Consider the following 14,643-nt stretch of genomic DNA (forward strand, 5'->3'; position numbering starts at 1 on the left):
TTTCCCCTTTAATATGGCTTACCTTCAAATATTTAAGCATGGCTATCATGCCCTCTCTTAACCTTCTTTTCATCAGACTAAACATCCCTAGCTCCCTAAGCCACTCCCCATAGGGCATGGCTTCCAGATCTTTCACCATTTTGGTCCCTCTCCTTGGACACATTCCTGCTTGTCAATACCGTTCTTGAATTGTGGTGCCCAGAACTGGACACAATATTCCAGGTGGGGCCTGACCAACGCAGAAAACAGTGGCACTATCTCTTCCCTTCATCTAGACACTATATTCCTGTTGATGCAACCAAGAATTGGGTAGAAATGACATGAAAAGAATTGGGATAGATTCCTGCACCACACACACACACACACACACACACACACACACACACACAAAGTTTTAACATGTTTCAGAAATGTTTTGTTCAAAATTAATATGTGCATGTGAAATGAAACAATAAGGTTAGGTAATCCTTGCACTGGTTGTTGTTATGAACTTGTTAACTGCCCTCAAGTCATCTCCAAGAACCCCTTACTTCCACTGTTCTAGTAAGTTCCTCCTGTCTTTTCATACCCGTGACCTCCATGATTGAGTTTATTGACCTGGCATTTGGTCTTCTTCTCTTTCTACTGGTTTCTGCATTTCCTAGTATTATTGTCTTTTCCAATAAATTATGTCTTCTCATGATGTGTCCAAAGTACGGCAGCCTCAATTTGATCATCTTGGCTTCCAGGGATATTTCTTGATGTATCTGCTCATGGACCCATTTGTTTGTCCTCTTGGCTGACCTCAACACTCTTCTCCAGAACCACATCTGAAACGCATTGATTTTCATCGTATCTGCCTTTTTTTACAGTCCAGCTCATACATGGATTCACGGTAATGGGAAACACAATGACTTGGACGACTTTTACTTTAGTGTTTAGTTGTATATCTTTGCTCTTTATGATCTTGTCTAGTTCCTTCATAAGTATATGAAAACATTTTGAGTCTTCTAGAGACTTCTAGAGAAAAGCTTCTTCCAAAATACATCATGGGGTGCTTTTTTCTTTCTTTCAAAAGCCTCTATTTTTCTTATAATTTCCATTTTAGTCACAAAACTTATATATCTATGTTGTTTCCAGCAAGCCATGGTAGCTAGTGAGGCAGGCTAATCTGCCCCCCCCCCCCCCGGCCTTTTTCCTATTTGCTGTCTACACAGGCTCAGTAAGTGATCTGATGGCAGCTGTTCACTTTGCCTGTTGTAGCAAGGACACACACCTACAGAAGAATCTCCTAGGCCTTTATCACATGGGGAAAACTGGGGGTTTAAACAGCTGATTATCCTGTGCAAAACACGATATCGCATTGAAGGTCTTCAGACACATCACTATTAAATATTTGGAATTTACCTGTGAACAATTTGTTGTTGTTTACTGCCTCTTTATTGCTTCTTTGATATGGACATTGTGTGAAAATCTTAAATGTGGTATTGCACTTTGCATGGGATAATTGGCTGTTTAAACCCTGATTTTGCCCTATTTCCCCTGTGTGATAAAGGGCCTGAACAGACAGGCCAAAATAAAGCTGCTTTGGGTCACTTTGGAGGTATGCTGTTTAAATGACAAACGCATCTTAAGAGGCCAGAAGCTGGGCACATGCAGTATTTAAACAGCATACTGTACCTCCAAAGTGACCTGAAGCAGCTTTATTTTGGCCTGTCTGTTCAGGCCAAAGTCCCTTGAGCAGAATCCCCTTCTTCACTGCATTGTTTACTCCAGACACTTTGCTTGAACCCAACACTGAAAGTCAGTCTTTCTCCATCCCTCCTTCACTATCCCCCCAGTGCCAATGTTGCAAAACAAAACCTCAAATCCCTGGTTAGAGAGGAGATGAGAAAAGTGGGGGGAGAGGTCTGGGCTGGGATAGGCTGGGCTATACTAAAAAGCCTTCTTTGTCAGAAGCTTTGTTAAGGGAGGCATGCCTGTCATCCAGTCTGGTGCTGCAACAAACTACAATTCCTAGACTTCTATAGCAGGGAGCCATGGTGGTTAAACTGGTGTCAAACCAGACGGTTTCTGCAGTGTGGCTGTGGCAGGATTCGCTTTTATCTTTCCAGTGACACAGTTATTATTTGGCATCTACTGAGCACCTCCAGGGCCCTGAGGATTTTCAAATCATGGGAGGGACATAGCCCCAAATGAGAAAGTTTGCAGCAGTCTAATATAATCAGACAAAAATAAGAGATCGAGAGAGAGAGAGAGAGAGAAGGGGGCTGGTGGTTCTGGGATAACATTTACACACCTACCAGAGAGATTTAAAGGCAGCTGCGGGGGAGAAGGAAGGCGGGAAGCGGCTCAGGACAGAGTTGGAAGGAGAGGCTTGAGAGCGAGGAGAAAAGGGCAAGCCGACGTCCCAGAATCTTTTGGCCAGGGCTGGCTTCCCTTTCCTCTATCTAGTCCTTTGGCTTTTCTTCTGGAACTTTCCAGCCTTTGGGGGAAGCTGGTGTAAACAAACAAACAAACAAATATGAAATCACGAGTGATTTTTAAAATATATATATAAATAAAAGCCTAGAAGAAGCCCAAAGAGCCACCATGAAGTGGGTTGAGGGATTAAGGAGACGCGGGCTGCATCCACACTGGAGAGATAAGCCGGTTTGGCGCCGCTTTAGCTCCTTGTCTGTCTCAAGGCTATGGAACTCTGGGAGTTGGAGTTTGTGGGGGGGGGGGCAGAGCGGAGCTCTCTGTGGATTCTCTAAAAAAGGGTCACTTCGGGCTTCTCAGGCCGTCTGAAAAGGGAGGGGGCTTTGGGGGAGATGGTGGAGGAGCTGTGGGGCGGGAGGGAGGGAGGCACTGGGAAGAGAGGCCAGCCCCTTCCCCGGAGGGAGCCCGGGGAGTGACGTGGGCGCCTTGCTCGACGGAGGGAAGAGGGAGGAGGAGTGTCGGGCGGCTGCTGCTGCTGCTGCTGGGACCGCTGGGCTCGGAGAAGCGGGGAGCAGGGAGACACTGGGGGAGCTGCCCTGGCCTCCTCCTCCTGGGGCTCTGGGAAGGGTCTCCTGGCCCATGGCTTCAGCCGCCAGCGGCATGGAGGAGGTGCGCGTGTCGGTGCTGACCCCGCTGAAGCTGGTGGGGCTGGTCTGCATCTTCCTGGCCCTCTGCCTCGACCTGGGCGCCGTCCTCAGCCCGGCCTGGGTCACCGCCGACCACCAGTCCTACCTCTCCCTCTGGGAGTCCTGCACCAAACTCGGACACGCCGAGACCTGGCGCTGCAAGACCACCCTGAACAGCGGTGAGAGAGAGAGGGAAAGGAGGGAGGGGGAAGGGGCGCTTGGCTTGGCTGCCTTCGCTTCGCTCACCCCTTCTTTTTTCCTTCTCCCCCCCAAACTGTGGCCTTTTAAACCCCACCCACTGCAGCACAGCCCCCAGATCCCTTTGGGATGGCCTTTCCCCCTTCTCTCTGCACCGCCCCCCCGCGTCCACACTGCAGAAATAATCCGGTTTGACCCCTGTTTTAACTGCCATGGCTCCATGCTGTGGAATTCTGGGAATGGTAGTTTGTTGTGGACCCAGAGCGGAACCATGGAAGTTAAAGTGAGGGGGTCAAACCGGATGGTTTCTGCAGTGTAGAGGAACCTTCCTGCCCCCTTTCCCTTCCTAGCCGTGTCATTCCTTCTTCTTTCTTTTTTGAAGCCTGTTTTCTTGTCGGTTCGACTATCCTCCCCTTCGCCCCATATCTTCCCTGTCCCCATTTCGAGAGCAGGAGCCTTGTAGATGCCCCTCCCTCCCTCCCTCCCTCCCTCCCTCCCTCCCTCTTGTGTGTCTTTGTGCCTTCAAGTCACCTGTCGACCCAAGGCAACCCTAGGATTTTTAAAGGTGTTCCTTAGGAAGCTTGCATAGGATTGTGTTGTCTGCTCAGAAGTGTGTGTGTGTGCCTGTGTGCCTTCAAGTTGTTTCCCCACTTACGGCAACCCTATGAATTTCATCGGATTTTCTAAGGCAAGGTGGCTTGGCCAGTTCCTTCTTCTGAAATATATAGCCAGCAGCATCTGGTCTCCCATCTGAGTACTAACCAAGGCTGACCATGCTTAGGGCAGGACCTGGTGCCTCGAGGCCTCCTGTTCTTCCTGCTCAGGCTGATTTCTTTTTCTCTTTTGGTCTAACTGCATATCCCCCCCCACACTCACACCTGCTTTTCCGGCTCCCCATCTTTGTCACCCTCCAGTAGCCCTTGGACTGGTGCCCCACTGGAGAGCAGGCGGTTTAGTGCCCACCTGTACACACACAAAGCGACCCAGCCTGCATTTTCTTTCTGTGTCTCTCTTGGAAACCTCTATATGGCAGGGGATGGAAAACAGGGCTGGTTTTTGCAAAGCATTTGGAGTGGGTGATTCTTTGGTCTTTTGGATTTGCTGATGTAGTCCAGCAAGGAGCTTGGATCTTGCCTGTTTTTTGGTGTGGAGGTGGTTCAGGAAAGAGCTAATTGTAGTTTTCCGTGTGGGTTCGCATTCTATGTAGCCAGCTGACAGTCCTCAGCTAGCAGAAAAGTTGTTTCTTTGCTGCCTTAAATCTGGAGTTAACACCAGAAGCAATCCTTGCTTCGTTCTTCTCTTTGAAATGTCTCTTAACCCAGTGCTTTTCTCTGCAGTCTCTGCTGAGACATTTTCCCTAGACAACATACACAGGTTTTTTCCTTTGTCAAATGCCACCTTGTATTTGTTGGCATTTCTGAGTTAGCAGTTTGTTTCAGTGCATAAATGAATGAATGAAAAATAAGCAGCACTTGGACTTCAAATGGAATCGCATCCCTCCCTGAAGTGATCAGCTCAGTCTGGTCCAACTTCCCCCCAAAAGCCTTTTGGAAATGGTTTTTATTTTCCACGATCTCTAATCTCCTTTGGAAACATTTACAAGACAAACTGTAGCTCATGCTCCTTAAGCCCCAAATCAGCTTTTGAATCATTTATTTCTTTGTTTTCTTTTGGGGAAAAAACACTGAAGAGAAAACGTTGGGTTCTTATTCTGTCGACTGCCCCATTGTAGGGCTGGAGTGTGTTTATGGCTCTTTGCCTTTGCTTTTCTGAAAATGCTTTTCCTTGTTCTTGGGAATCTTTGCTTTGGGACTACAGCAAAAGCTGGTTTCTTTCTTTTGCACTTGTTATTACTCCATTAAGTAGCGTTTGGATTTTAGTGAGGTGTACTTTCAGTTATGGCCATGCTTTTACTTTTTAAAGACTGACTTCTTTGTTCAGTTACCAGGGAGTCCAAGCAAACTTTGTGGGAGAGCTTTATTTTGATTCCCTGGGTCCCCTGACAAATTTATGTAGGAATTTTAGCTTTGTCATGTCTCCTTAGCAACAAGGATCCTTTGCCCCCTTTCTCTGCTTCCTAAAATAATATGCCCTTGATTGCATAAGATCTTTCAGACGGGTTTCAGGGGGATGGGGAGAGGAGGAGATTTTTCAATTCTACCCCCCCCCCTCTTTTTTGTTTTTACTTGACTTCTTTATCTTCAAAAGTTTGGAAAAGGTTGACTAGTGCATAAAGAAGCCTTAGAATTAGAGGATTGCAAGCCCTCTCTAATTGATCCTGACAGTTATCTACCTTTGCAGATTTTTTAAAAATGAAAGATTTGAATGTGTAACGTCTGGATTGTTTACAATTTCCAAACTGGCTGGCGTATTTTCACATGGTAAATAAATGTGCAGAGCAGACGCTTGCCTTCCTGTTATTTTCAAGACTCTTCATTTTAATGAAGTCACAGACTGAGGTTTGCTCGTTTTTGTTTTGTTTTGTTTAAAAAAAAGCTTTCACAGGTTTTACAAACTGATGGGAATGAATTCTAAGACTGTTATGAGCAAGACTTTTCCTTCATACTATCTAGACTTGAGGAGTCAGATTTTGGAAGCTTTCCTGAAACAGGAGAATCTGTACTGTTGATACTGAAACACATGCATCTACATGTATGCCTGGCTTGGATTGAAGCAAATCTTCTGCACAAGATTCTCGTTACACTTGTGGAGTAATGGATTGGGCCCAAGGTCCATCATGTTGTCTGTTCTCTGAAAATAGCCCTTTGTAATTAAGAATCTAGTAGAATAGACTATCTCTATTTTGAGTGCTCTGTCTTTCCAGAATAAAATATTCCTATTCTGAGGGCTCTGACTATACCAGAATTAAACTGAGAGTTTCCTGTGACGGTCATTCTTTCTGCTCTAGTGCTATAATTAAAAACAACAAAAAAGTCTTTCCTCAACACTTTTTCTTTAGTGCTATCATTAGAAAAAACGTCGTAGTCGAAGAAACAGGAAGAAACATAGCACAAGGCACCTTCTCCCACTGTCTTAAAACATTTGCTTCATTGTCCCTTGAAGGAGAGCACCTCAAGTGGCACTATCAAGGACAGGCACACACCAAAGCCTGCTAAAGCATAGCCAAGGTTTAATTAAAAACCTTTGTCTTAATTAGACTTTAGGCCCTGACTGCTCTCAGGGAGGGCAAATCAGTTGCATTTGCAGCAGAGATTGTCCTCTGAGTGTACCAGATCAATTGTACCAGAAAATAGCCTCTTTGTCCAGTTTTGCTAATGGCCAGCATATCCCTTGTTAACTGAATAGCAAGCTTTAGTCTTGCAGGTCTTTCTGTAATGCTAACTGAGCACCAGTATGTTCTGCTAACACTGCTAATACTAAAGTGAGAAAGAGGGTTGTGCATGTATTTTAAATATTTCAGGAGAAGGCTCAGCGTGTTACAGTTGCTTTGGAGTAAGCTTAACATGCAGTTGTTGCCCATCTGTACAAATAATCTGATAAATAACTAAAGATATAAATACATTTTCATATGCAGTTTTAAAAGGAAAAAATATTTCAGTTAAGCTTATACATCCTTACCCTTCGGTGCAATTCCCTTGATTTCCCAGGGACTATACTGTTGTAGGATTGCCAAGGATCATCTTTTAAGAAGTTGATTTTGTTGTTTTGATGGGTATTAGGCCACTGAAATAGCAATGTAGTTCAGTGGTATATCAGAGCTTTGTCCATAAGCATGTGAATCTCTTATGGCATTTAACATGTAAAGAAATGTGGTCTATGCATGACATACTTGCATAATGTTTCTAAGGCCCATCTGGTTGAATCTTATGTACCTGAATTATGCTGAATATACTATAATGCTTATCAGCCATACCAGATTTGAAGTCTTGTCAAAATTAAATTGTAGTTTCACATTGGGAAAGTACATTTTGGCTTAAACATATATACATATATTTATGTGCAAAAGCCTTACAGGCGTTTCCTGTGATGTACTGAATGATCAGAAGAACACACAGAGAAAAGCATGAATCAACAGTATGAAGCTTTCAGTTTTATCATTACTGGTTTTTTCTTCTTCTGGTGAACCACAGTTGTAATGTTTATGTAGCATTCAGATCTATTAAACAATGTGTTGCTTATAACTTTAGGTAAGACCTGATGATCTGTCTGTCTGTCTGATCTCTAAATGTAGCTTTGAAGGGAAAAAACCTTAATACAAAACAAATAATACTGTATATTTATTCTCACAACATGAATTACAATTTTAAAAATAAAATAATGCCCTATTCCTAGTTTTGTAGCTAATTTAAGCTAGATATTCAATATTCAGCCTGATTTTTAACAGTTGTACTTGACATGCATGCTTATTTTGCATGAGAGCAGTTTTCTAAAGCAAAATTGACAGCTCAAAAGCAGCTCCCTCCTGGGAATATGTAGATCATGGCTTTAACTGAGTTGATAGTGATGGATATTTGCAAATAGCTCAGCAAGACTGGTAGTTGCAACATACTGTTCTTTCTCAGCTTACTGGAAATGTCATAACCAGTGTAAATTGTGTTTTTCTGAAGTTGAAATATGGTAGTTATGCAGAATAGAAAATTATATATATATATATACACACACACACACACACTTTTACAGGCACACTGTCCAGCAAGCCTTATGAAAAAGGAAGTTCATCCTTCATGCTTAGATAGTAATATGGATGGATTTTTAGAAGATTTTCTTTTAAATCTTTTCAGAACATATCCTATTTTCTGAAAGAAGTAATTCTGATATATATATATATATATATATAGGTGAAAACCTTTTAAGCATCATTTCCTTGGTAGTGGATAGAACTCCAACATAAATCATTTTTGCAACTTCAAGATGTTTCCTCTCAAGTTTCAGTTATGCAAGGGCAAATTATTCATACAGATGGGTTTTGTGAATATGTTTCTGTGTCTGAAGGTAAGAGTTTTAATAAGATGTTAAAATTATATACATAACCTAAGATACATTAATTGTCCACACAGTCAAACCACCGAATAGATGGAATTCAACAAAAAGGTGCTCAAAAGCAGATTTAAAAACAAAGATATTGAAGATCCACTATCATGTCCCACATTAATGTGGATCACTTCTGCAAATTGATCAGAGCTATACTGCTGCACATGGATATCTGTATCAAAGTTGCTGTTTTTGAGGGTTCCACTCAGTACCATCCTGATAAAACTGAAAGACACTTAGGAAGATTGGCTGGTGGGAAATCAACTCTAGCCAATCTCCTCCTGTGGATAACTTTTTGTTAGACAGGAAAAATGCTTCTGTATGTCACAAGTGTGCTAGCACTGATATCAAGAGCCCTGTCCAGCAAAACAATGACAATGTATATTGTTCAGTTGGTGCTTAGTGGCTTAAATCTCAACCTCCATGTCAGGCTTTCATCATGTTGGAACTTCCTTTCCTAGCCAATAGGAATAGCACTGTTTTTTCTACACCTCTCTACTGAAAGAAGATCAGTAGAACTAGGTCCACTTGAAAACACATTATTAGGCTCTCCTGGGGAATCAAGAGTTCTGTGAGACAGGAAAGGTTGCTTTTAGGCCTTTAACAGTGCCAGCGCTAATGTCAGAAAAAAACACCTAACAATTTCTGGTACATTGATTATGACCTTGTGTGTCAGTGCATCACTATTTAGTTCAGTCAGAAGATGTATAAATGTTCTCAGACACATGTAGTATCTCAGGGAGCAACTTACACAGCTCAGTAAGTGCTCCTGCCATCTCATGTACTTTAAAAATCATGATCATAAGAGACCACCCATGTCAGATTGCAAAAATGTTTACAGGTCCCTATAATGATGATGACTAATGGCAACTGGGAAAGAGAAAGGGAAAGGGTAATACAGATTGTGCTGTACACACACACACACACACACACAGAGAGAAGCCATTACTTGGTTCTTCTTTAAACGATCAGCATTAAAGAAAGAACCTCACTGCCCAGGTTACCATAATTAAAATATGAAAAAGAAGGAGATGCAAGTGTACTTCTCTTTTAGGTACGGTGGAAATACATACAAACATAGAAGAAGATTGGCAGTTAATATCACAATCCAGAGACCCTATTTCTTTGTATGTGGGGGGGAGCTGTCCATTAGACAGACATTTTCTATTTGTGGGTTTTATGCTTTAGATTTCATATTTGAGGGTGTTCTGCTTTAAATCAAAGCAAAATTAACAAACAGAATTCTCAAAATGATACACATTTCTTGCAGCTGTTCTAGATTGTGCAGTAACTAAACCATACAGTGTCACCTAAGGTAAAGATAAAGCTATTCCCCATTGACAAGGCTGTCAAGTCATGTCCGACCATAGGGGGCAGTACTCATCTCCATTACTAAGCCAAAGAGCCAGAGTTGTCAGAGACTACTCTGTGATCATGTGGCTAACATGATTGCACAGAACACTCTTTACCTTCCCACCAGAGTGGTACCTATTTATTTACTTACATTTGCATGCTTTTGAACTGCTAGGTTGGCAGAAGCTGGGACTGGTGATGGAAGCTCACCCCACCATGTGGCACTCAGGCCTTGAACTGCCAACCTGCCGATCTTGCAATCAACAGAGTCAGTGTCTTAAGCAGTTGAGCCACCACATTACTAGACCACTGTCACCTAGACCAGCATCTCAAGACCTAGTGTCACCTAGACCAGTGATATTCTTATTCCAGCATAGGACCATTTATTCTTATATAATTTATATTGCACCTTTTCCCCAAACTGAGATTCAAATAGTTTATAATTATATCACTGCTTTGACTAGGTACACAAATGTCCAAACCACCTCACACTACATTTTTAAAGCACAGAATAAAACTTCACTGAAGTCTATCCTAATCTAATTTATCTTGTTCTAACTGCTTTTGTGTATTGCTGCATTTAATTTTTTTATGCCTGGTACTCCTTTAAATATTTTTTTAATTGGGCTTCTGAAGTTTAACGGATGCTTTTACTGCTGGTGATAATACAAGTAGTCTAAATATTTCATACAGTTTATGTTTAGAACCAAGTGGATTGTAACATTGACTGTTGATGTCTGTTGAAAAGATGATGCAGTCGACTCATGTTCTTTGTCTGGGAGTAGGGCTGCAGTATTTTATGAAATATTCTTTTCTTCAGTAATAGGAGTGGTAATTGTTGGCTTATTGTCAAAATGTGCAGCAGTAACAGGTGGCACTCCACAGGAAATTCTTTAGTTTAGGGTTCTCAGCATTTCATTAGTGAGTCCAATGGAGAAAAACAGGAGTATATGCACTGAAAGGGAGGATACTGAGCAGGGATTATGTCCATGAAGGATTCTACATGTGTAGGCCTTCTCTGGTTCAAAAATCCATTTACAGCCTGTGGTCTTTGAAGAGTTGGGGCCAAGGAGTAGTGTGGTCTGCATCAGCAGTACAACTCTGCTATTTCCATCTATGGAGCATTCTTTAGGTAATTGGTACAAAGGATTACAGTTTCATAGACAGTCACTTGCTCTCTTATTATTTGCCATTTGAACTTATATGAGACAGGACAGCATAGTCCTGCTATCTGTTGCCAGAAGCACCATTCTTCAGTAGGAAACAATCTCTTTCATGGTGGTTGGTGCCTCTTATGCCAAACCAGTTCCAGGTTTTAGACCAAACTACTTAAGAAAATCTATCCAAAATGCTGAATCTAACTTGGGGGCAGTAGTTCCTTGATAGGTCAGACTAAAATCCAGATCAGATTCTCTAGGCCACTATCATGGAAGCCACCACCCACTAAAACATCTATTTTGTGAGAAGGCAGAAGTAGTTTTGTTCACACAGATCCCTGTGGTGTGGCTAGTTTAAGATACTGTTCTTGTTTTGCAAGCAATGTTCTTTAATCTTATGCTTTGTATCATTTGTTTCTGCTTTTAGTTTTATAATCATAGCAAACTTGAAGAGCAGGCCAGCCATAGGAAAGCACAGTACATCTCACTGATTGAGAGTGAACCATAGTTCATGGACCATGGACAAGGAGCTAGAGAACATAATTATGGAAACAGTGGTCCTTCTTCTTCTACTGATAGAACCTAATTTTGGAAGATAAGATATGAAGGGGACTTAAGTCTCTGGACTGTAGAATCTAGATATGCCACTGCCTTTTGAGAAAGATGTAAAACAAAGAGAGAGAATATGTTGTTTTGCTACAATTAAGTATGACACATAAAGGCCAAATTAGACATGATGCAGATGATCTGTTGCCATAACCTTTAATGTTTCATTAGAAGGTTGTTTTTTAAAAGTGTGTGTGTGTGTGAATGTAAATGTACTTATATTTACATCGCAGAAACCCCCATCTGGTCATGACTCCAGGATTGGCCCTGGTAGCTTTTAGCCTAAGGAAACTAAAAAAACCCACAAGGTATCCTGTTAACAAATCTCCTTTGTTATATGTCATTTGGACCTTAACCACAGGTTGTAACGAAAACATGTCTCTATAACTCAAGCAGAGAACTGTGGCCACTTTAAATCACCAGTGTTTTAAGACAGATACAAGTAATCTAGAGAGGATTTAGAGAAAAATAAGAAGGATTATGAAGCATTTAGGCAGAATGACACAAAGAGTTTCCAACAGGCTAGGAAAAACAAGCAAACCTGCCTGCCAGACTCTCATGCCTTTTAATAACAGTTTGATGTGCAGAAGTCAGCAGGTGCAGCTTTTCAGGATTGGCCCTGGTAGCTTTTAGTCAAATAGCTGTTAAAAACAAACCTAAAGGGACAGTTCAGAAGCTGCCAGCCCTAACAGTACATGAGTATATAAATATATATTTAATTATCTGAAAGACCACCATAAAGAAGGGGGAGAAAAAGCAATGTTTCACTAGAGCTACTGAGAAAAGAGAACAACAAATAGATTAAAAACACTACAACAAAACTTTGGTTTATTAAGCATAAAAGGTAAATACAGGTATATTTTAGCTTCCATTAATTTTAGCGGAAGAGTTAAAGGCAAGATGAGACTTCCTGATTTAACTAATTAAAAGTGAAAAGTGCTTAACTTAAGGTAGATTGCACCCAAATTTACTAACTGAAGGAACGGTTTAGAATCATAGAGTTGGAAGAGACCACAAGGGCCATCCAATCCAACCCCCTGCCATGCAGGAACTCACAATCAAAGCATCCCTGAAAGAAGGCCACCTGGCCTCTGTTTAAAGACCTCCAAGGAAGGAGACTCTACTACACTCTGAGGGAGTGTGTTCCACTGTCAAACAGCTCTTACTGTTAGGACATTCCTTCTAATGTTCAGATGGAATCTCTTTTCCTATAGCTTCCATCCATTGCTCCAGGTCCTATTTTCTGGAGCAGCAGAAAACAAGCTTCCTCCACTCTCAATATGACATCCCTTCAAATACTTACCAGGGCTATTATATCACCTCTTAACCATCTCTTCTCCAGGGTAAACATACCCAGCTGTCTAAGGCCCATTACAGATGGGCTAGAAAGTACGCGTGGAGCACGTACTAGGGTTAGAAAGGGGCGGTGCTTCCACACACCCCTAACCCTAGTGCGCGCTCCACGTACACAAAGTGGCGGCGGCCGTTCCACACAGCCGCCGCCATGAGGACGTCACGGCCACGCCGCCTCTATACGGGGCGGCGCGACGTGATGTCCTCGCTCCGCGCCAGGGCGCTTAGTGCGCCCTTAGCGTGGAGCAGGAAGGAGCTCCGTTTTGGAGCTCCTTCCTGGTTTGGTCCGCTGGGCGCAGCCTTCACACGGCTGTGCCCAGCGGACCAAAGGAGAAAGGAGCCAAGCAGCCCCTTTCTCCTCCTCCCCGCTGCTGTGGGGTGTCCTTGGGGCTTGAAGCCCCAGGGACACCCCTTTTCAGGCTGCGGGGAAGGGGCCTTTTGCAGCCCGAAAAGTGGCGGATCGGGGCCTCAGCGGCTGCCGCTCTGGATGCTGAGGTCCCGATACAGTGGGGAAAGGGGCGGGTGCAGCCCGCCCCAAACAGGCGGTTTGTAACCCGTCTATGTCTCTGTTCATAGGACATGCTTTCCAGACCCTTCACCATTTTGGTTACCCTCCTCTGGACATGCTCCAGCTAGTTAATGGCTCTGAGATTACAGTTGCCAGTTCTTTTAATACCCTTGGATGTAGTTCATCTGGTCCTGGAGACTTAAATTGATTTAGATTACCCAGGTATTCCTGTACAACCTCTTTACTTATTCTGTGTTGTGTTTCCTCTGTTGTGTCCTCTGCTCCATTTATCTCAGATTGATCACCCTTTTCCTTTTCTGAGAAGACTGAGTCAAAGGAGGTGTTGAATTGTTCCACCTTTTCTCTGTCCCCTGTTAGCATTTCACCATCTTCTCCACTCAGTGGCCCTACCATTTCCTCCTCCTTCCTTTTGATATGGATATACTAAAAAGGGCCCTTTTTATTGTTCTTAACCTCTAATTAGCATGAGTTCATTCTGCACTTTACCTTTTCTAACTGTATCCCCTTTACATTGGAACAAAGTGTCTGAGAAACCACTTTTGTTCTAGGGTGTGAGAGCATTATATGAAGGTGGAGGATTACAACTCTACTTAAAGACCTCCAAAGAAGGAGACTCCACCACACTCCGAGGGAGTGTGTTCCACTGTCGAACAGCCCTTACTGTCAGGAAGTTCCTCCTAATGTTGAGGTGGAATCTCTTTTCCTGTAGCTTGCATCCATTAGATAATTATTCTTTTTCTCTGCCCCTTTGTTTATGACCTCGGACTATTGTAATTTGACCTTCTTATCTCCTGACCCTGATATATGTAATTGTACTGATTCCTGTTCCTTTGTAGGGATGTGTTACTCTGTACTGTGATGTTTTTAATCTTTTGTAAGCCGCCTTGATCATATTTATGGAAAGGTGGGGTATAAATAAAAATTATTATTATTATTATTATTATTATTATTATTATTATTATTATTATTATTAAACAAGTTAACATTAAGGTTGTGGTCACATTCCCATTCACTCAGGAGTAAGGTCAATTAAAGTCAGTGAGATTTTCCTTAATGAAAACATATATGTATACAATCACAGTGTAAATTAATGCTGGCATGATACCTTTAATGATAAACTAGCTCATGTTAAGCATCACACATAGGGTTACCAGGTGAAATAAAAGAGGACTCATGTCCCTAATGGTTGTGAAGAAAAGGGAATTTCAGTAGATGTTGCTTGTCATTGCTGACATTCCCACTGGTACACACTATTAAAGGGATGGGGAACCTTTCTCTAACTCCACTTGACAACTTTAGTCAGGCAAAGACCACAAAATGGTTGAGGCAAGCTTTTGAACTTAGAAACACATAAGCAAAACAGATTTGT

General features: G+C 42.4%; 1 protein-coding gene across 1 annotated transcript in view; it reads left to right on the plus strand.

The window, feature by feature from the left end:
* The first annotated feature begins 2,873 nt into the window (after window positions 1–2,873).
* The window catches only part of TMEM47 (transmembrane protein 47), a 40,437-nt gene continuing 28,667 nt past the window's right edge, over window positions 2,874–14,643 (plus strand). The window contains exon 1 of the mRNA XM_042459581.1: window positions 2,874–3,265. Within this exon, the coding sequence (XP_042315515.1) occupies window positions 3,040–3,265 (226 nt within the window). The 5' untranslated portion in view covers window positions 2,874–3,039. The remainder of the gene's footprint in view (window positions 3,266–14,643) is intronic.

The sequence above is a fragment of the Sceloporus undulatus genome, chromosome 3 (genome assembly GCF_019175285.1).
Source record: "Sceloporus undulatus isolate JIND9_A2432 ecotype Alabama chromosome 3, SceUnd_v1.1, whole genome shotgun sequence".
Classification (NCBI taxonomy): domain Eukaryota; kingdom Metazoa; phylum Chordata; class Lepidosauria; order Squamata; family Phrynosomatidae; genus Sceloporus; species Sceloporus undulatus.